General features: G+C 57.5%; 1 protein-coding gene across 2 annotated transcripts; it reads right to left on the bottom strand.

Annotated features, from left to right (window-relative positions):
* Positions 1-13,710: 13,710 nt before the first annotated feature.
* Positions 13,711-21,489, bottom strand: LOC115506239 (lymphocyte antigen 6K-like). 2 transcript variants are annotated; one of them, XM_030304142.1, is made up of 4 exons: positions 21,447-21,489; positions 16,124-16,219; positions 15,241-15,345; positions 13,711-14,067 (listed from the first exon to the last, which is right to left on the bottom strand). In XM_030304142.1, the coding sequence occupies exons 2-4, from the start codon at positions 16,197-16,199 to the stop codon at positions 13,808-13,810; spliced, it is 441 nt and encodes a 146-aa protein (XP_030160002.1). In that variant the 5' UTR covers positions 16,200-16,219; positions 21,447-21,489; the 3' UTR covers positions 13,711-13,807. The 2 variants fall into 2 exon arrangements, with proteins under 2 accessions (XP_030160002.1, XP_030160001.1); XM_030304141.1 differs by lacking the exon at positions 21,447-21,489 and adding an exon at positions 18,831-19,116.
* Positions 21,490-21,630: the final 141 nt, after the last annotated feature.

Raw genomic sequence — 21,630 nt, 5'->3', positions numbered from 1 at the left:
GCGGGGCGGCCACGGCCACCTTTCCCCCAGCCGGGCGGGCACCAGGCGAGGTGGCTTTGAAGGGGAACGTCGCGTCCCCAGCGCTGCTCCGCGGCCCTCCATTCCCAAAGCCCTGCGCAGACGAGCCCAGGTTCCCCCTCTACCTCATTCTCCACGCTACCCTGTTTGTGCGTCCGCCGAGGCCCCTCTACAGGAAGGGAGCATCTGCCGGGCCCAGCTTGGCACCTGCCACCTGGAAGGCCCTGTGTCGCTGTGGCAGGATCGTGTCTGGGACCCGGAGAGGCCAGCTGGCTGGCCTGGAGGCTGGGACACCCTGCTGGTGGCACCACCTTGTTGGCCGTGCTCCAGAAGCCCGGCCGGTGGGCAGACAGGGGCTTGGTGCCTCAGCCACCTGGACCCTCGGTCTGCAAACAGGAGCCAGGTGAGAGAGGACTTGTCCAGCTGGAGATGGGAGGGTCCCCCCCTCCCCCACACTGGTCATGCAGTCATTCGTTCAGTCCACAAACACCTCTCCTGTCTCCCGTGTCTTGGGCACCGTGCCTGGCTTTGGCCCACGCGGCCTCGGCTGGGAGTGGGAGGGCCAGTGGTTTTCACAGGAAGGCGGGCCCCGGGGGCATCGGGGGCATCGAGTGCCGGCGAGGCTCCCACACCTGGCTGGGTCCTCCCGGCAGCGAGGCCTCGGGCAAGCTTCCTGCCTCGCTTCCCTCGTCTTCACCACAGGGACCTCCATGTGGCCAACCTTGAAAGGCACTGATGCGCATCTAATGAGATGATGCCAACGGGCACCATCCGTGCTCACCTGTACCCTCTGCCTCGTGCGCGGTTCCCAGGGCTGACACTGGACTTCCTGGCCTGGGGCTCACTCTTGGCCTCCAACCCTGGATCTTAGCAACGCCAGCAAATTGGTGCCCCCTTCAGTCCCCAAGGCCCCCAGCAATGACAGCTGGGGTTGAGGAGTCCGTCCACCTCACTCCTTCACCCGGGTGGGACGGCTCCGGGGTGAGGGATCTATGCAAACACCAGGCGATTCCCCTGGGATGAAGCCCGTGGCCTGCAGGGGTGACTGGCTGGACGATGCCTTCTCTTTCCCGTGTCCCCTAGAGATGGCCCTTCGTGGCCTGAATGAGTCACTTGCTCTCCGATCCTCAGCTCAGGGGCTGCTTCTAGGGGAGCTCAAACCTGGCACCCTCGGTAGCCGGCCTGTGGTCCATCAACCGGCAGCCGTGGCAGTGATAATGAGGACCTCAGTTGTTGCGGGAACCCTTGGGCAGGCTGCAGGCATCCGCACAGTAGACCAGACTTCTATCTGCGTCTGTGGTTTGATGTTCCCTGGGCTACTGAGTCCAGGAACACATTCCCAAGTGGTAGCTGAACGGGATGTCTCCCCACCAAGGGAGCCCTGTCTCTGGCAGCGGCCGTGGGGAGGCAGGCCTGGGCCGAGAACCACAGGCGCTGGGCCAGAGTCTGGCTCCGCGTTGTAGCTGGGGCGTTGGAGGGGGTGGGGCGTGCGTGGCACCGAGGCTTAGAGCCTCCGTCTCCCGAGTTGGGTTTGGGGGCCTTCCTCCAGGCTGGCCCTGAGAGTCAGACAGGGGTGGAGTGCTCTGTTACCTGCAGAGCCCGGCCATCCTCCTAGACCCCTCGGAGCCCAGACGGTCCAGGAAAGGTGTGTCTACACAGGCACCGTGACCTCCGAGGAGGGTCGAAATGTGACAAAGATTGTGATCTCAGATGCCGTTAATTGGAAGGACCGATCCAAGGGTAGGGAGAGGGATTCTTACGGAGGGGAGATGAGAGAGAGAAAGGGGGAAGAAGGGAGAGGCAGAGACAAGACAGAGAGATGCGGGGGCAGGGAGGGAGCCCCTCGGGGGTACGCGGGGAAGGTTCAGCAAGCAGCTCACCCACAAAACCGTGCGGCTGTATCTGGGCCTAAGTTTACTACCGGTTATATGCTCATGAAAGATACGTGGGGCACCAGTCACAGAGGAGAAGGAAATACACCGGACTCTCTGTGGGGCGTCCCACGCGGCCAGCAGACGCGTTTGCTCGCAGCCGAAGCGAGGCGCCCATTCTGCCTGGGCGGCTGACTGAGAGTTGTGTCCGTGTTGGAGAGCGAGAGGCACTTGCCTCCGCAGAGATGCCACCTGGGGGCTCCCGATCACGGTTGTCAACCCCCCGGTCTTGGGCCACTCACAAGGCTAACGGCTACGATCGCTTCCGCGTGGGCAACGGTCTCTCTCATTTTCTGAAGTCCAAGCAATGGACAACACGATAAACCCAGACGCGACTTTGTCTCCTGCCGATTTCCGTCCGCCGAAGGGGTGCACAGCGAGCGGGGAAGGGGCGCACAGTAGCCCCGCCACGGCGCGTGTCTACCGTCGCCACCGGCTAGGAACAGCAGGCAGAGTGGGGAGAAGGGAAGAAAGAACGCAGAGAGAAAGCATTAAGTGGGAAAGTGAGGCGGGAGCAAAGGGAGGGAGAGGGGCTGTGCGGTGGGCTGGGCCCAGACCCAGAGCGGTCAGTGGAAAGGGCAGGCCGGGCAGGTGGCGCTGGGGCCACACAGGGAGCCCAGGGCTGTTTGCACGCTGGGGTCCCCGACCAGAAGCCCCCCAAGCACATCACGGCCGCCGAGGCTGTAAATTAGAGAACATTTAAAATTCAGCTTCTCTGGGGCGCCTGGGTGGCTCAGTCGGTTAAGCATCCGACTTCAGCTCAGGTCGTGATCTCACAGTCCGTGAGTTCGAGCCCCGCATCGGGCTCTGGGCTGACGGCTCAGAGCCTGGAGCCTGCTTCAGATTCTGTGTCTCCCTCTCTCTCCCTGCCCCCCCCCGCTGCTCATGCTCTGTCTCTCTCTGTCTCAAAAATAAATAAAAAACATTAAAAAAAATAATAAAATAAAATTCGGCTCCCCTACCACACTCGCAGCCTTTTAAGCACTCAGCGACTACCTAGGGCAAGGGACTGGTGGCATCTTAACCGGCCCCACGTGGAGTGCAGTGCCCAGCAAAGTGTGAGCAGTGTGTCTTTGGATCACAAAAGTTTTCCTTGTCCCGTTTCCCCAACTCCACGCAAACCAACGTTATTTAGATTATCTGGACTTCTCAGGAAAAGTGGTTCGTCCGCCTGAAAACCAGACGTGTCTCATAAGTTCCACTTGTCTAAGTGGCCCCGTGGGGATGACCACAACCCCGTCTCCCTCCGTTTGCCATAGAGAAGAACCCAGAGCCAGCCGTGAGGCTCTGACAGAGACAGGAGCCAGCACTGACCTGCCACAGAACGTTCTACCCGGTCCCGCCTGCTTTCTCTGCTCCTTCCGAAGCACCGCACGCACCTCCCGTGCACCTGACGAGACCAGGAGCTTCCCAGCAGGAGGGCACCGGAGCTGACCTAACCATGTCCTTTTTCTATAAAGTGTCCTGAAGAGAAGGGAGGTGTCTGACTTGGCTTTTACCCTTGTGGCAAGTTTGAAATACTCATTTGCCCGTGCTTTCATTTCCTTATCTGCGGGATGGGATGTGAGTCGGGGCTCCGTCGGTTAAGCGGCCGACTTCGGCTCGGGTCATGATTTCGAGGTCCGTGGGTTCGAGCCCGGCGTCGGGCTCTGTGCCGACAGCTCGGAGCCTGGAGCCTGCTTCGGATCCCATGTCTCCCTCTCTCTCTGCCCCTCTCCCACTCCCATTCTGTCTCCCCCTCTCTCTCTCTCTCAAAAATAAAAATAAACATTCAAAATAAAATTTAAAAAAAAGATGGGGGCGTGAGTGAGGAATGAGAACTCACCACATATCATTCTTTCCTTCACTCATTCATTCATCATCATCATCACCTGCCACAGAGAAGCCGCTGCCTTTCCACCCCTCAGGGGTCCGCCGTAAGGGTTCCCCACAAAAAGCTCTGGGTTTTTCTGGATGGTGTGACAAAGCCTGTGCCGTTTGGGGGAATATTATACACATGGAACGCTGTCGTATGAAGGGAGGCTTGACTTCTTCTCACTCGGCCTGATTCCCTCGGGTTTTGTTCAGGCTGTTGCCCGTGTCACTAGTTGGTCCCTTTGATTGCTGAGAAGTGTTCCATGGCGTGGACGGAGCACGGCCGGTGTCCGCGCTCGCCCGCCCAAGGGCATCTAGGTTGTTTCCAGCCCTGACTGTTTTGAACGAGGCTGCGGGGGGTGTTTGCACGGGCACATGTCTTCATCGCCGGGAGAAGCGCCCTCGAGCGACAGCTGGGCCATGCGGAGCTTGCGTGTTCTGCTTTAGAAGAAGCTGCCGTGGGCGCCTGGGTGGCGCAGTCGGTTAAGCGTCCGACTTCAGCCAGGTCACGATCTCGCGGTCAGTGAGTTCGAGCCCCGCGTCAGGCTCTGGGCTGATGGCTCGGAGCCTGGAGCCTGTTTCCGATTCTGTGTCTCCCTCTCTCTCTGCCCTTCCCCCGTTCATGCTCTGTCTCTCTCTGTCCCAAAAAATAAATAAATGTTAAAAAAAAAAAATTTAGAAGAAGCTGCCGGACCGTGTTCCTTTGTGACTGACCGCTTGACATCCTCGCCAGCCGCGTGTGGGCAACCCAGTTTCTCTGCGTCCTCACCAGCATGTGGTGTGGTCTCTATTTTTTTATTGTGGCCTTTCTGACAGGTGACATCTCATTGTGACTAACGCTCAAGTCGCATTTCCACTACGGATGGTGATGTTGAGTATCTTTTTTTTTTTAATGTTTATTCATTTTTGAGAGAGAGAGAGAGACAGAGCACAAGCGGGGGAGGGGCAGAGAGAGAGGGAGACACAGAATCCGAAGCAGGCTCCAGGCTCCGAGCTGTCGGCACAGTGCCCGATGCGGGGCTTGAACCCACAAGCCTTCGAGCCGTGAGATCATGACCTGGGCCAAAGTCGGACGCTCAACCAACTGAGCCACCCGGGCGCTCCCAGATGCCCCAGATGTTGAGCATCTCTGAGTGCTTGTTGGTGAAGTGTCTGTTCGTATGTTCTGGTCCATTTTCTAATTGCATTTTCGTCTTTCGAATGCAGAGTGTTGAGAGTTCTCTAGACTGTAGACGATACTTCTTTGTAGGATTCTGTGGCTTGCAGAGACAGCCTCCGCGTCTGTACCTCATCTTCCCATCGTCTTCACAGGGTCTTTAGCAAAGCAAAACATTTTAATTGTGGGGAAGTCCAATTTATCCATTGTTCCTGCCACGGGTTGTGCCATAGTGTCAAGCTGCGAGCACTTGGCCGGGGCCCTGGATGGTATCTTTCCCAAATCTTTCTAATGTTTGTAGGATCAGTGGACATACCATCGTTTTCATTCCCGATATGGACCATGTGGGGCCGTGTGCTGACAGCTCGGAGCCTGGAGCCTGCCTCGGATTCTGTGTCTCCCTCTGTCTCTGTCCCTCCCTTACTTGTGCACTCTCTCTCTCTCAAAAATAAATTAACATTAAAAACTTTTTTTAATTAAAAAAAAGGAGGGCTTATTTGAGAATAGCAAAAAATTGCAACCCAGGACAAGCAAGCTAGGTCAAAAGCATTGGAAGGCTCTTTTATGGAGGAAAGGGGGAGCTGGGGATGGGGGGGCTCCCCAAAACAGAAGAAACTGGATGCCTAGTGGCTGCTCATTGGCTGGGTCGTTCGTGAGGGAACCTTCTGTCTTGCCTGGCGGAGTGAAGCTATATCCGCCTGCAAGGTGTGGGTTCCTCTGCTGGAGAATCTGCAGTTGACAAGGAGGGGGAGGTGGTGAGCGAGCACTCCAAGCTGGCCTTCCCCCCCACCCCCCCGCCCCCGCATTCTAAATAAAGTTTCCCTTTTTCCACTTTCACATAATGTACACATTGAATTTAATATAAATGTTCTAACTTCCATCGTGATTTCTTTCTTTCTTTCTCTTTCTTTCTTTCTTTCTTTCTTTCTTTCTTTCTTTCTTTCATCTTAGGATATTTAGAAATTTACTGCTTCATTTCCAAAGACTTGGGGATATTTTGATTTTCGTTATTAGTTTTCGTCACTCAATTTCACTATGGTGGAAAACCCACTCAAGATGGTTTCAATCCCTGAAATTGTTGAGAATTGCTGAACACCCAGCATAGGGGACAAAAACTTGGTAAACATTTCATGTCCACTTGAAAAACAAACTTTTCAGCTGTTGGATGCAGGGCTCTCTATGGCATTCCACTGAGATTGTTAATCCTGATGTTCAGAGGGTCTCTCTATTAATTTGCTGGCTTGTTTTATCATACACGGGGAGGAGCCCTGAAATCTACCACCACATCTTTTCTTTCTGTTACTGTTCGCTTCAGAGATGTTGAGGCCATGTGAACGGATGCCTACAAATTTAGAGTTCTGGCGGCCCGTTGGAGCCGCCCTTCCCAGTTGGGAAAAGCTCTCCATTATAGCAATGCTTCTTGGGTTGGCATCACCTCGGACACTAGAAGCTCTACCAGCCTTCCTTTGTTTACTGTTCGCACCGTGTGCCAATTACTAAAAACAGCTCAGCCCCACGAGCTCCCAAACGCGCCCCCCCCCCCGCCCCGGCCCCGGCCCCGGCCCCGGCCCCGGCCCCGGCCCCGGCCCCGGCCCCGGCCCCGGCCCCGCACGCCCGGCTTCCCCTCCCCGGTGCCGCCATGCGAGGCTCCGCCGCTAGGGGCGCCGGACGCGGCAGGCTCCTGCCGGTGCACTTCCGGCTTGCTCTTCGCGACTTCCGGTTCAGTGGCTTCCGGGTTGGGGGGGGCGCTGTTTCGCTTGGTGGAGGCCTCTTCTCCGCCACTGCCGTCCTGTTTTGCCGTTCTTCTGGCGTCGCGACTAGTGTAATCGCCCCCCCCCCCCCCCCGAGACCCCAGCCAGAGACACCCCTCACGGGGTGTGGGCCCGGCCCGGCCCCAGATTCGGCCCTTCCCCGGGAATCTTTGTAGGAGCTTCATAGGGCCACCCACTCCCTGGAGCTTTTAATTTGTATTCACCCCAACTTCACTGTAACTCCAGCGCTAGGAGTGGAAGCTCCCCCGCCTAATCGTGTTTCCCTCCTGTAGGGGTTGGCGGCCTGAAGGCCAATCTGGCAGCTTGTTTTAATAGGATCTTTTATATACTTAAACGTTGGCGGCGGGGGTCTTTTGTAAAAATTGTATGAACTTCGTCTAAATTCTATCGAGACCTCTAACCTGTTGGTAAATTATGCAAAAACCAAATTAAACACGTCAGCTTTTATCACTTCCCTCCCGCCGTTTATGCCATTTGTATCCAGTTGTCTCTGTCTTATTTTCTTTAACCTTCCAAAAAAGGAATTATTGCCGTGCTGTCTCATCAAAGGTTGCTCTGATTTATCCACGTGTTTTAGTCCTCTCTTGTTGCTGCAACAGAATGAAGACGGAGTGGCTCGAACAACAGAGATTTGTTTCTCACAGATCTGGAGGCTGGAGTCTGAAGTCACGGTGCCAGCAAATTCGAGTTCTGGTGGCAGAGAGACAGCGGTCTGCTGTCTTCTCTTCTAAGGATGCTAATGCTTTTGGCTCAGGGCCCCACCTCATGTAGCCTTAATTACTTCCTTAATCCAAGTAGAGTCACATTTGACATGAGGACGTCAATGTATGAATTTTCCAGGCACGAACGTCAGTCCATAGCACCACATATTAATATCATTCTTTGTTGATGATTCTACCTTTGTGTCAGGTATTATTATCACACCACCACCACCCTGCCCCTTAAAGAATGTTTCTTGCTGGGGCGCCTGGGTGACTCAGTCAGTTGAGCGTCTGGCTTCAGCTCAGGTCATGATCTCACAGTCTGTGAGTTCGAGCCCCGTGTCAGGCTCTGTGCTGACAGATCAGAGCCTGGAGCCTGCTTCGGATTCTGTGTCTCCCTTTCTCTCTCTCTGCCCCTCCCCTGCTCATGCTCTGTCTCTCTCTGTCTCAAAAATAAATTAAAAAAGAACATTAAAAAAAATTTAAAAAAAGAATGTTTCTTGGGAGTTCCTTTAGTAATGATTGATCAGTGGTGAACCATTTCAGGATTGTTGTTGTTGTCGTTGTTTTATCATAAAATATCTTTGGGGTGCCTGGATGGCTCAGTCGATTAAGCGTCCACCTTCGACTCGGTCATGATCTCACAGTCAGTGAGTTCAAGCCCCGAGTCGGGCTCTGTGCTGATGGCTCAGAGCCTGGAGCCTGCTTTGGATTCTGTGTCTCCCTCACTCACTGCCCCTCCCTTGATCACGCTCTGTCTCTCTCTCTCTCAAAAAGGAATAAATGTTAAAAAATTTTTAAAAACCAGAAAATATCTTTATTCAATTCCACACTAATTTCTAGTTATTTTCTTTCCTTCGAGGTAATAATGCCTCATCTTCCGTCTTCCATACTGAAGTTGGGGTCTACATAAGTGGAATTGCTCTTCTTTTTTGGGCCTATCTTTTCTCCCTGGCAGCTTTTAATACTTCACCTTGGCTTTTAAATTCTGAAATTTTACCCTGAATGTGTCTCAGTGAAGATCAGTTGGGATCGATTGCAGTATGTCTCTGTTACATCACTGTTGAAAACTCACCTGTTCCTCTTTCTTTGAATATTGCCGGTGTCCCGTTCTCTATGACCCTCTCTTGAGATCTGCCTACTTCTGTATTAGACAGTCTCCTCTTTCCCACATCTTCTAGGCTTTTCTTTGTATCTTTGATCTCTTCATCTCTGGACTGCATTGTGATCATTTGTTAGCTGATTTCCACTTGTTGATTCTGTCTTCATTATATGTGATCTGTTGTTGATCCCTCAAGGTTTTGTATTCTGTGGTTAGATTTCTCATTTCTAGAAGTTCTCTTTAGTTTCTTTCTTTCCTCCTTCTTTCTCTTTCTCTTTCCCACTGATGTTTTTTCCCTGTATCTTGTTCTTTCCTCATGTTTTTTAATGCTTTTATAGCTTTTTTTTAATGCTCTTTTGTATCTTTAAGCAAATTTATTTTATAGTCTAGATTATACCCAGTGTTTGGTGGGCTACTTCTACCTATTGTTTCTTGTTTGTGTATGTTTTTGGTAACTTTTGATATTTTAGCAGATAATGATGAGGTCTTGGAAGATTCTTTTTTTTCTTTAATGTTTTATTATTTTTGAGAGAGACAGAGAGAGACAGAGAGAGAGAGAGAGAGAGAGAGAGACAGTGTGTGTGTGTGAGTAGGGGAGGGGCAGAGAGAGATGGGGACAGAGGATCCAAAGCAGGCTCTGGACTGACAGCACTGAGCCAATGAGGGGCTTGAACTCATGAAATGCAACATCATGACCTGAGCCAAAGTCAGATGCTCAACCAATGGAGCCACCCAGGCACCCCCACCTAAGAGATTCTATGGCTCCTGAGTTGAGGGCTGTTGACCTTCAAAATAAAAGTTTAAAAATGGGCATATTCAGAGTATTGCAACTCAAGGTACAGCAAAACCACAGGCGAGTCCCATAAACGAAGGGGAAGGAATGTTATTTTATGGTGAAGAAGGAGGAAGTGGGTGGGTTGTCCTGAAGGAGGGTCCACTGGAGAACAGCAGGGATTCAGCATGATAGAGGATGCTCATGGGCTGAGTTGCAGGGATGGTGGGTTTCTTGTAGGAGCCGCAGTGGCCACCTTTCCCTGCCGGGCCAGGAACTGATGATTCCCTCCCATCGAGGATGTTTCTGTCGGGACCGTAACTGAAACTTCTTCACCTGCAGTAGTGGGGCATAACTGCATATTAGCCAGGTTTCCTTGATTAATTTTCAGAGGGTATATGCCTTCGGGGAGCATCTTCCTTTGTTTTTCCAGCTCTCTACAGGGTAAAAACAATCTATTACTGCTGAACATTTCTTTCTTGTATTGGACTTTGCTGGAATAAACCAGTAGTGGAAATATAAACCCCAAAGTCGTAAGAGAGTCTCTAATTCTGAGGAGAAACTTCTCTTTGTATGTTTTTCTCCATGCAGACCCAATACTGACACACACACGATTTCTTGTGCAGAGTGGATCTGTTTTTCTAGTTCTATAGTTCCTTTGGGGTATCTCTCTTCTGAAGCTCCTCATTTGAGTCCTATCTTCCGGAGACCCAGTGCCTCGTCTCCACCCTGACATGTGGCTCTAGGGTGACTTGAGAGAAGCGCGTAATCTGAAGGCAGCTGCCAGCTTCAGGACTTGTTGATTATATATTTTCATGATCCAGATTCTTTTTCCTCTCCTCTTTCTTCCTTAATATTGCCACTGAAATGTTCAGATTGGCAAGGCATACGCTTGAAAAGCATTTAAAATATTTCTGAGTCAACATTTTAAAGTGTCTTACAATGGGAGGGACAGGGGCATCTGGGTGGCACCGTCGGTTAAACGTACAACTTCAGCTCATGGTCTCAGGGCCTGTGGGTTCGAGCCCCGCCTCCAGCTCTGTGCTGGCAGCTCGGAGCCTGGAGCCTGCTTCGAATTCTGTGTCTCCCTCTCTCTCTGCCGCTACCCCAGTCATGCTCTGACTCTCTCTCTCTCTAACTAAAAAAACATTAATTTTTTTTTTTATAGTGGGAGAAATTTAACCTAAATACGGAGGCATAGTGCCAGGTAAAAACATTTCTATACTGCTTGTTTTTCTCCTTTCAGTACATGGCTAAGCCCCCTACTTCAACATCTGATTGTGATCATGAGAGTGTAGTGTATGTGCTTACCGTGGATTTGAGTGTACATGGAAACACGTCCAATGTGCCACCATTAAGTATGATATTTGTATTAGGTTTGGGGTAGGTTACTGTTATTAAATTTTTGAAATTTCATATTTTATGTTAAAAACACTAAGGGAGCGGTGATGACCACATGGCTATTACCGTTCATTCTCGAATTATAGCGATAGACATCTTTGCGTAAGATTGAGCCATTCTTACATTTCTGGGGAAAACTGTACTTGCGCGGAACCTATCCTTACTTCATTCACTTGGGTTTAGCAGCTAATGGTATTTTTTGTTCACCATTTGTTGGCCTCCAGCTTTCCTGGACCATTTTTGTCTCGTGGTCGTATCCATTCCGTAAAGGGAATGAGCTGGTAGGCGCTATCTAAGTGCTTGGGACAGAATGACATTTGAGACAGACGGACATGCTTGTTCAAACAGCAGAGGCCTCAGAGGGCCTGTGGGTTCAGGGATGTGCCAGCAGCTCCGTGGGCATCAGGGGAGGGGGCCCCGGCCGTGTCCGCAGCGCAAGTTCTGGAGTCCACACTCCCCAGCTCCTCCCGTGAGCCTCTGTGTGACCCGTGGCGTCCCGCCACCGGAGGACGGGGACTGGCAGCTTGTGGAGCTTCAGAGACTCGTTCCCCTTGGAAGAGCACTGCCTAGACTCCACGGGGACCCTCGACGTCGCCTTCGTGTGTGTTTGCAGAGCCTACGCACAGGTGCTGGATTTTCCACGCAGGCGCATCTGGGCGCGTATACATTTGCCAGCGGGACAGCGGGGGCATTGACGCACCGGCCCCCAGGCGCAGCCGCACTCAGCAGGGGGACCTGCGGGCCCAGGGGCTCTCTGCCGAGCGCGCCTCCCTGCGACCACACAGTCTGGGCCGCGGACCTCTGCACGCCCTTCACGTGAACAAGAAACGACACCCGTCCCCCTCGTTGCAGCCACCGTGTTTGGGGGCTCCGTGTCGCCTACATCACACGCATTCTCGGGCCCGGCGGCCCCCGCAGCAGAGCCATTTGGTGACCACCCGTCCCCTCCCCGTGATGTGAGCCGTCACCTCTTCCCCGTGCCCGTGGCCCCTTCCCCTCGTGCTCCGCCTCCGATCACGGCCAATACACGGCTCTGCGCCTGCACCCGGTCGCCACCGCCCGGCCCTGGGCCGGTCACTTTGTTTCGCCCTCCTCCTTTATCCGGCGGGTGTCCACGGGGCATTACTCAGCCGCTCTCCCGAGACCACCCACACGTCACTTGGGCCCGAGCCCTGGCGGATTAGCTCCCACCCACGTGTCACCCGGCCACCCGCGCGGGGCCCTCCCTCCTCTAGGGGGAGGGCTCCCGGGGAAACCCACCAGCAGGCGCTTCCGGGTCTCAGCCACCACCCTGCGTGTTCCCGCCTCTTCAGGCCTCCCATCCGGGGCTCTGACGCCCTCGTGTTTACCTTCTGACCCCGGCACCTGTGTTGACCCTCGACCTCTTTTTCTGAGCAACCTGTGCATCGCCTCCCTTCCGCACTTTCCCAGACGAGAATCTACCACACTGGGGACAATATATCCTCAACTCACCGTCCCCCCTCCCCCTCCCTCCTCCTCCTGTCCCCTCCTCTTCCTCTCCACTCCTCCCCCTCTCCCTCCTCCCCCTCCCCATCCTCTCCCCCCTCCTCCCCTCCCCCTCCTCCCCCACCTCCTCCTCCCCCACTTCCCTCTCCTCCCCCTCCTCCAAGAGCCTCATGCCTCACCCACCTGCACCATCAGGTCAGTGAAAGCTGTCTCCATCAGGTCACCAAACCCCCGCCAGTTCCAGCGGTAGGGCTTCTCCAGACGCCCACTTCTGGGCTCCCTGCTGTCTTCCAAGGCATGTCCCTGGCCTGCCTTTGAAGACACTCAACCGTCAGGTGGCCGGGCCAGGTCCTGCGTGGGGGTGACGTCCCGCCTCTGTTGATCTTTGTGGGGAGGCACCCACTTTTGCCTGCCCTTACAGAACAGGGGCCCCCCAGCTCCAGTCCCAGGCTGTGAGTTCGGGGCAGCTGGGGGACGCGGTTCCTGGGGACGAGCGTGAGCGGCAGGACGCGAGCACACAGCCTGTGCCGGGGAAAGGGACCTGCACACGGTAGGAGGTGACAGACGCTGTTTGAAATCCTCTCCACTCCTGGAGTTGCGGGTCAACCCTCGGGGGGCCGCCCTCTGCACCGGCCCCCAGGATGCATTTAGGCCTCTGCCGTGGAGGGTTCAGACACGACAGAGACGGGCCTCGTCCGTGCCTCAGGGATGGCCCAGAAACCATCCACGGCCTGCCCCATGCTGCCTCCTTCTGGGGCCACGGAGACTCTTTCTGGAAGGTTCCCAGGGTGCCGCGCCCAGCCGTGTCCCTGGGTCAGCCGTGTCCGAGCAGGTGGGGAGGGGGCGAGGAGAGGAAGGTGAAGGAGGGTAGGTGCTCAGTGCAGCCCCCACGGGCAGAAGAAAGCCCTTGTCTTCTGCAAACGGGGAGTGTGACCCTCGCGCCTCTTTGGGGGCTGCAGCTCAGCTGAGAAATGAAAAGAGGACCCTGCTCCCGTCTCCCTGGCCGAGGCTCACGTGTTTGTCGAAGGCACGTGGGCGAACCTGTGAGCCCAGGCACCCGTGCCAGTCGCTGGGCGAAGTCCGAGTTCATCCACAGGCTCCCTGATGTGGGAGGAGCTGAGGCAGAGCAGCCACGGTGCCGCCCCCGTCACAGGAGGGCCGTCCCTGGGACCACGTCCCCGCACCCTGTGTCCTGCCCAGGAGCCCTTCCCTGCTGGCGTCTCCCGCCCACTGCATCCTGTCTTCCCACCGACCCCGATCCTGCAAAGGCGGCCGGGAGCCTCCGAGCGCTTCCCTTGCCGGGTGACCCTCAGCCCCCCAGCAGTGCTGAAACCCTCGGAGACTGACAGAAGGAGAGAGCGTCGGCCACGAACAGTTACAAGGCTTTCGTTCAGAGACGAACACGAGTACTCGAGACCTCCCCACCCCCCCCCCCCCCGCCAGGGCCGGACTTGCTCGAAAGGGAGCTGCGGGCTGGGCCGACTGGATTTGGTCCCCCCCACCTGTTCTGCGGCCCCTCGAGAGGCAGACCACGCGTTAACCAGCGGAAAACAGGTTTAATGCTGAGGTTCCCAGCACCTGCGGCGAGTCGGGGTCATCGGTGCCGCGCTCCCAAGGCACCGCCCGAGGCCCCTCACACAGAGGACAGAGTCAGGAAGGCGGCCAGCCAGGCCCCGCTGCTCCTCAAGCGGCTTGCTCGTCCGCCTTCTCTGAATTCCGGCTCGCGGATGTTCGGCTCCTGCGTATTGCACAAGAACTCCGAACAGCAGTGCGCGTACAGGAAGGGCATAGGCTCGACGAGGACAAAGGACTTGAGTCCCGGAGCAAACGGAGCACTTACTGGACAATACCTGGAGCACTGCTTCGAAACATAGAAGAAACGCGGATAGATTCCTGACAGGAAGTGAAGAAGAGAAAGGCACCACGTGAACTGAGAGCAGCGACACCAAAGCGCTTCGGGCCTGTGCCCGTCCCATCCCGACCTTCCGGTGCCCCCGCTCAGAGGCCACGGTTGAAGAGGCCCCTCGTCTACGGGGCGGTCGGGAGCCACCGCCCAGGACGGGGTCCGGCCTTTGTGTTCACGGCTGCCTCTGGGGGCGGGGGTGGCTTGCGTGCAGTGTGACCACGAGATGCTCCCCACCCCCCGCCCTGCCCCGCCCCTCCCCGGCTGGCCTGTCCACGTGCAGGGGGAGCCCGGGTCTGGGGCTCTCCGTCCGGGGATGTACAGGCTCCCAGGCCTCACCGCTCACCACCACGTCGCTCTGGACTTTGTAACCACGGGACAGGCAGGGGAGCAAGGGGCTCTTGCCCATCCTGGCCACTGCCCGGGGCTCAGCGCCGGCCTCCCCTTGGGCCGGCGCTGTCACCGCCGGCCTGCTGTACGCGGCCCGGCTCCGCCCCGGCCGCGGGGTCACGCTGCTGGCTTCGCCTCATCTGTGGTTCACGGTGACAATCGCTTTTCCCTACGAGGTGATGACGTTCACGCGGGGCTGGCGCGAGTCCCAAGCACCCCCTCGGCACCCCGCGTGTTTCCGGGAACGCGGACCCGCCGGAAGGGGCTGACACTCTGCCTCCGAGCGCCGGGCGCTGCTGGGCCTCCGCACTCCCCTTCGGGGGCTTCATGCGGCCTGGAGCTCCCGGGTGACATACGCGAGACAGAGAGGTGGTCTCCACCCGTCCTAAGGCACACAACACTCCTTCCAGAACATAGCGTAAGCCCCGCGCCTCATTACGTACACCTCTTGTAACAGCACTTCTCCGTGGGGCGGTTGAAATGAAGGCTTTCGTCGTTCATTTGAAACGAATACAGATAACCCCTACGCTTTTCTTCCCACAACCCAATATTCTATCGCGTCCAGTCCTGGCGCCCTGCCCCCCGTCGGCACCGCTCTCACGCAAGCTGGCCTGTCACCTGCCTGTGTTCTGACGTCTCAGGACTTTCCTCCGTTTCTCTTGAACGAACGTGATTACATTAGTTACTCTCTGTTGAGAAAACCCAGACAGACCCCAACTGCTGAAAGGATTGACCGACTTTCCTGTGAACCCGGGATGCACGGAGATACTCACTCACGGCAACGGAAGTACAAAAGTGAAAATCCCTAGGACAGTTGGATGGATTTGTGCAACCGAAACTATTCTCTATCTCGCAGACGTGACACTTCAGGGTTGCAGCTGAGAGGGGAAGAAAACCAGAGTGAAATACCACCGCTCTCCAGGCCTATCGGATGAGCACCGCCCCTTCCCCCATCTCTCCCTCCTCCAGGGAGCACAAAACCACGGGTCCCGAGTCCTTGTATTCTCCCCTGGGCTGCCCTCACCCTACCTCTCACACACACACACTCACCCACACACACGCACGCATGCACACACACGCGCGCACACACACACACACACACACACACGGCACCTCAAGTTCAATGGCTCAAGAGATTTGCAATCTGCCTTCCAGGGCCCTTCCCACTCACCTTCCCCACTCCTCCCTCCCCCGCCCCAGGCCCTGCATCCCCTCCCCTGGGTGTGGCCCGCTGCCTGGTCTGCATTAGGGCAGGACTCCCTCCCGGGGACAAGCCTGTCACCCTTCTGTGGCTCCTCCAGTTCTCTGACACAGCCCTGGATGGTCCTGTGAGGGCCGGGCCACGCGTGGCGACCAGCCTGATGTCTCCCAGGAAGGCAGGGACACTGAGGGGACGGCAGAGTGCTGGGGAATAAGCCGGGATTCCGGCCACTCCTGCCGGCCCTCGGCAGGGGAGCCCCAAATCAAGAGGCTCCCCCATCGGGTGTCCAAATCCACAGGCTGCCCTCCTGACGCTCTCTCGCTCCCTGACCCCTGTGCCTGCCACCGCCCTGGGGCCCCCGCGGGGTCCAGACATGGGTGGCCACCCCGTGTCTGCAGAGGCATTCTGGCCCGCTTCCTTCTCCCAGCCCAGGGGGTTGAGGGGCCCAGACTTACCTTGTTTTCCGGACACGGTGACGTTTGTCTCCACCCGCGGCAGGTCCGTGACCAGGAGCAAAGCAAAGAGAATCATCGTTTCCGTGGTGCCTGGCCCTGGACACGGGGAGTGAGGCCACGCGGTCAGCTCTGTGGCTCCGGGGTCAGACCTGGCCGCCTGGGAGGCCACCCCGTGGGCCCACGGAAGGCAGGGCGCTCCCTTGAAGAGTGTGGACGGCTACTGGCCATTCCCTAGTCCTGTGGCCCAGTTTAGGCCCGAGCATACACGCCCACCAGATCCCAGTTCTGGCACCGTCACCCTTTGCTCCCACCCCAGCCCTCCAGGACGGTCTCCTGAACCCACCCTGCGCGGGCCCCACCCCACCCTTGACAGCAAAACAGGCCAGGGGTGGCCCTCTAGGCCTTCCCAGCAGATGAGGAGTAACTGCAGCCATGGACGCTCACGGAAGGGACTGGTGTGTTTGGCTGAAACGCCCTCCGAGACGCTCTCTGCGCGACGATTATTAGGTATGTCGATCATTGTACAGGCAGCTGGTCGTTTCTTTATGTGACGCGTAGGCGCTTCTTTTTAAGGTTTCTCTCGGTAGCCCCACGTTGTATGTTTGTTTGAGTTTTACCTTTATACTTACATCTCTGTCTTTCCTTTAACGTTTATTTCTCTTTGATGGAGAGAGAGCGAGACAGGGCACGAGCGGGGAAGAGCAGAGAGAGAGGGAGACGCAGATTCCGAAGCAGGCTCCAGGCTCCAGGCTGTCAGCGCAGAGTCTGACGCGGGGCCCGAACTCACAGACCTGAGATCACGACCCGAGCCGAAGTCGGATGCTTAACCCGCTGGGCCACCCTGGCGCCCCTATACTCACATCTCTTGAAACAACGTTCTTTCTCCAAGTTTTGTCGTGTAATATTTGCTCCCCGGGTTGTCACTTTTCAACGGCACCCTATCCTTCCCACCCATCACCCTGCTTCACAACGGACCGCTTCCGACGCAGTGAGCCCGTGCTCCTGTCCTCTCCCTTCGTGGCCCGGTTTTAGTTGCAGCATTTCTGCCTCATCAGATCGGACAGAGGAGAGCAGAGGTATTCGGTCCTGTAGATGAAGAACCATCATTCCCCAAGGCAAACACTGGCCACGCCGAAAGTCGACAACACGTCTTGCGCCCGTCAGAGCACTGAGGTCACAGAACTGGCGCTCCCAAGTCTGGCGAGCCAGGTGTGCGCCGCGAGGCGACCCTAAACGTGCTCACCTGGAGAAGAAGCTGCGGGAACCACGAGCCGGTGGGAGCCCTTCGCTGTGATTGTGACAGAGGGCTGGAGGCTGAGCGCCACAGCAGGAAAAGCCGTCCCCAGGCTGGGGGTGGGGGGGTCTCCCGAGCGCACAAGAGTCTCCATCCAGCCCCCAGCGCTTCGTCCGCGAGCCCTTTCTTTCTCTGAGGGGGAAGCAGCCGACAGTGCCACACAACACGCCCCCCCTCCGAGGAGCAACGCGTGAGAGAGATTCGAAGCTAAGGCGGGAGACGAGAACAAGGACACCCGAGAGTGTACCACCTAAGGCGACGACGGCTACGGCAAATGGGGCACAGAGCCCAGGCCCCGGGGCCCGGAACGTGAGTGCTCGCGCTCAGGGCCTACTCACCGCGCTTCCTCTCAACCCACAATACACGACCAACTGGCAGCCGGACACACAAGGCATGCCCGGAGCCAAGATGAACCGTCCCCAGAGGAAAAGCCAGCACGAGGATGTGACACAGGTGACGGGCGCGTCACCATCGTCAGAGAGGGGATGTGAAATGACTAGGACCAGGACACTAAGAGCGCCGGTGGAGAAGGCAGGCCACACGTGAGAACAGATACGCAACGTGAGCTTAGGAAGGAAAACCCTGAGGGCCGCATGGGAATGCCAGGAAGCAAAACCATGTCTTTTAAAAAAAAAAAAATTTTTTTTAACGTTTATTTACTTTTGAGACGGAGAGAGACAGAGCATGAACGGGGGAGGGGCAGAGAGAGGGAGACACAGAATCCGAAACAGGCTCCGGGCTCTGAGGTGTCAGCACAGAGCCCGACGCGGGGCTCGAACTCAAAAACCACGTCTTTTTCGATGAACATGAGGAACGTGTCGGGTGGGTCACCACTGCCCTCGACACAGCCGCAGATAGACTCCGCGAACTTGAAGACGCGTCGGTAGAACTCTCCTTGCCTGGAACGCCAAGACAAACACAACAAGAAAACAGAACAGAATGTCCAAGAGCCGTGGGACGAGCTTCTTTTCGGTAACACCCAGCTCCCCGAAAGGCCAAAAGGAGGAGGAGGGATGGCACGGAAGCATCCCTGAAACCATACTGGCTAAGGGCTTTCCAGCGGTCCCGACAGACATCGCTGTGGAGACTCGGGAAGCTTAGAGAACAGGACGCGCACAACCCCCGAAACAAACAAATACACACACACAAAACCACCTCTACCGAGGGGTGTTCAAAGCACAGAAAATCACAGAGAAAGCATTCCGGAACCCGGAGGAAGAAACAACACGCGTGATGTGCCAAGAAACAACAAGAGGGCCTTCCGTGCGCTTCACATCGAACCACCCAAGCAAAAGCGCGTAAAAAACATTTCAGGGGTCGGAAGACGACGTCTGCCAACCTAGAACCCGGTAGTGAGAGGAGCTCCCCTTCGAAGCACAGCAGACTGTAGTTTTTAACGCCCGTGACACCCACCACACAGTGTGTCCACCGCTCGCTTCATCTCTCTTCCAGTGTTGAGTCCACGATAAAATATAGCAATACGTTTGGAGTGGAAACCCCGTCACCTTTCAAACATCGCGGTAAATAAAAACTAAAACACACGCTAAAAAAACAACAACAACAACAAAAAAAACAAACTGCGAGGAAGCTCTCTTGACACATTTCTCTGCGATTTCTGTACGTCCACACCTCTTCCGCCACATGCACTGAGCACAGAGGCTCCGTGCACATCAGCAGAGTGCAAGGCAGCTCCCGGAGTGTCAGCATCCTGCAGCCCCCTGCACAGGCCCCACCGCTCCCCTCCCCGCCTGCACCTCCCCTCCAGGCTCCTCTCCCCACACGCTCCTCCCCTGCCCTCCTCTCCTGACTCCTCTACCCACCTAAGCCTCCCCTGCACCTCCCCTCCTGGCTCCTCTCCCCACCTGCTGCTCCCCTGCACCTCCCCTCCTGGCTCCTCTCCCCACCCGCTCCTCCCCTGCCCTCCTCTACTGACTCCTCTACCCACCTAAGCCTCCCCTGCACCTCCCCTCCTGACTCCTCTACCCACCTAAGCCTCCCCTGCACCTCCCCTCCAGGCTCCTCTCCCCACCCGCTCCCCCCCTGCACCTCCCCTCCTGACTCTTCTACCCACCTAAGCCTCCCCTGCACCTCCCCTCCAGGCTCCTCTCCCCACCCGCTCCTCCCCTGCCCTCCTCTCCTGACTCCTCTACCCACCTAAGCCTCCCCTGCACCTCCCCTCCTGACTCCTCTACCCACCCGCTCCTCCCCTGCCCTCCCCTCCTGACTCCTCTCCCCACCCGCACCTCGCCTGCATCTCCCCTCCTGACTCCTCTACCCACCTAAGCCTCCCCTGCACCTCCCCTCCTGGCTCCTCTCCCCACCCGCTCCTCCCCTGCCCTCCTCTACTGACTCCTCTACCCACCTAAGCCTCCCCTGCACCTCCCCTCCTGACTCCTCTACCCACCTAAGCCTCCCCTGCACCTCCCCTCCAGGCTCCTCTCCCCACCCGCTCCCCCCCTGTACCTCCCCTCCTGACTCTTCTACCCACCTAAGCCTCCCCTGCACCTCCCCTCCAGGCTCCTCTCCCCACCCGCTCCTCCCCTGCCCTCCTCTCCTGACTCCTCTACCCACCTAAGCCTCCCCTGCACCTCCCCTCCTGACTCCTCTACCCACCTAAGCCTCCCCTGCACCTCCCCTCCAGGCTCCTCTCCCCACCCACACCTCCCCTGCACCTCCCCTCCTGGCTCCTCTCCCCACCCGCTCCTCCCCTGCCCTCCCCTCCTGACTCCTCTCCCCACCCACACCTCGCCTGCATCTCCCCTCCTGACTCCTCTACCCACCTAAGCCTCCCCTGCACCTCCCCTCCAGGCTCCTCTCCCCACCCGCTCCTCCCCTGCCCTCCCCTCCTGACTCCTCTACCCACCTAAGCCTCCCCTGCACCTCCCCTCCTGACTCGTCTACCCACCCACACCTCCCCTGCACCTCCCCTCCTGGCTCCTCTCCCCACCCACACCTCCCCGGCACAGCAGCTACCAGGCTCCCCCACAGGGCACTGCCAGCAGCAGGCAGGCCTTTCCACACACCCCTCAGCCCTCCTCTTGCAGGAAGTCATCCACCTGGAGCTCAGCGGAGTTCCCCTCGTCGAACCCCCTCCACCCCCCATCCCGCCACCCCCGCAGGACAATGCTCGTCCTGATGTACTCGCTGACCCCGACCTCAAGAGCAGCTTGGGAAAAGTGCTGGGACACACTGTCCACGCAGACGTTTCCTGCTCCTACAGGCGATGGGCAAACGTGCCCCTCCGCCACCCCCCCCCCCCCCCCCCGCCCCGGCGGCCCTGAACGCAGACCCTGGCCCTCTGCTCCAGGCTGGCCCCCCCAGGCACCTGGCAGGGCCCGCTCCAACTGCAGGGTCTGGCGGGGAGGCGGGGAGATTTCCGTCCCTGGAACTGGCGGGACCCAGCCAGAGACCTTTCCAGAGCACAGCGGCACCAGCAGGGAGGCCCAGAAGGACAGGCAGGAAACGGTGGCCTTGCAGAGTAAGAAGGCTCTTCCACCCGGGACCCCGCCCCCACCGGTCCCCGCGGAAAAGACACGCGAGGGACAGCCACGCGAGGCACGAGTGACAAAACGAAGCCCGACGGGACCGGCCCCGGCGCCGGGAAGGAAGCGCACGCTCTGCAGGCGCAGGTCAGAGAAGGTTCCAGGAGGCTGAGGGTCGCAGTCAAGGACCCGCTTTTCCTTCTCGAAACGAAACACACGACATCAAACTGGGCCCCGCACAAAGGGCCTGGAAGAAGAAAGCGCAGAAACTGCGGGGAGAAGAGGTCCAGGCGGTGCGGGCGGGGCGGGGCCTCCAGGGGCCCAGGGACCCCCGGGCAGCGGCAGTGGCAGCGGCAGCGCCGCCGGTTGTGCCCGTGGGACTGAGGGGCGCCGGCAGGACCCCCGCCGTTGCAAGCACCCCCCACGCCAGCCCTGGGCCCCGCCCCGAACCTCCAGGACCCTGTATCGACGCCCCTCCCCTCACCCTTCACCCTACTGAGACTAGCCAGGCCTTCTGGAACCTTCCAGGCCCCCCCAGGCGTCCAACCTTCTGCCAATTAACTTCCACGCTGCCCGCCTGTGAGGTGAGCCCCGAACCTTCCGGAACCTCTGGCGCCGCCGGACTCTCTGAGAGTGGGGCCTTCAAGGCTCGTGGAACCTTGTGGAACCCGAGTGTGCGCGTGCGCATGCGTGGGCGCGGGGCCTGCCGGGAGTCGCGCGCGCGCGGAGCG

The sequence above is a fragment of the Lynx canadensis genome, chromosome F2 (genome assembly GCF_007474595.2).
Source record: "Lynx canadensis isolate LIC74 chromosome F2, mLynCan4.pri.v2, whole genome shotgun sequence".
NCBI lineage: Eukaryota > Metazoa > Chordata > Mammalia > Carnivora > Felidae > Lynx > Lynx canadensis.
This window is presented reverse-complemented; position numbering and strand designations above follow the sequence as displayed.

What these genes read in the sequence shown, in the direction of transcription:
- LOC115506239 (XM_030304141.1), bottom strand. Translation starts at nt 18,858, where the DNA reads ATGAAGCGAGCGGTGGACACACTGTGTG. An exon ending in AGCGGTGGACACACTGTGTG is followed by an intron (nt 16,220 to 18,830) that starts GTGGGTGTCACG and finishes CCCCGTGTCCAG; the next exon opens with GGCCAGGCACCACGGAAACG. An exon ending in TTGTACTTCCGTTGCCGTGA is followed by an intron (nt 14,068 to 15,240) that starts GTGAGTATCTCC and finishes ACTTCCTGTCAG; the next exon opens with GAATCTATCCGCGTTTCTTC.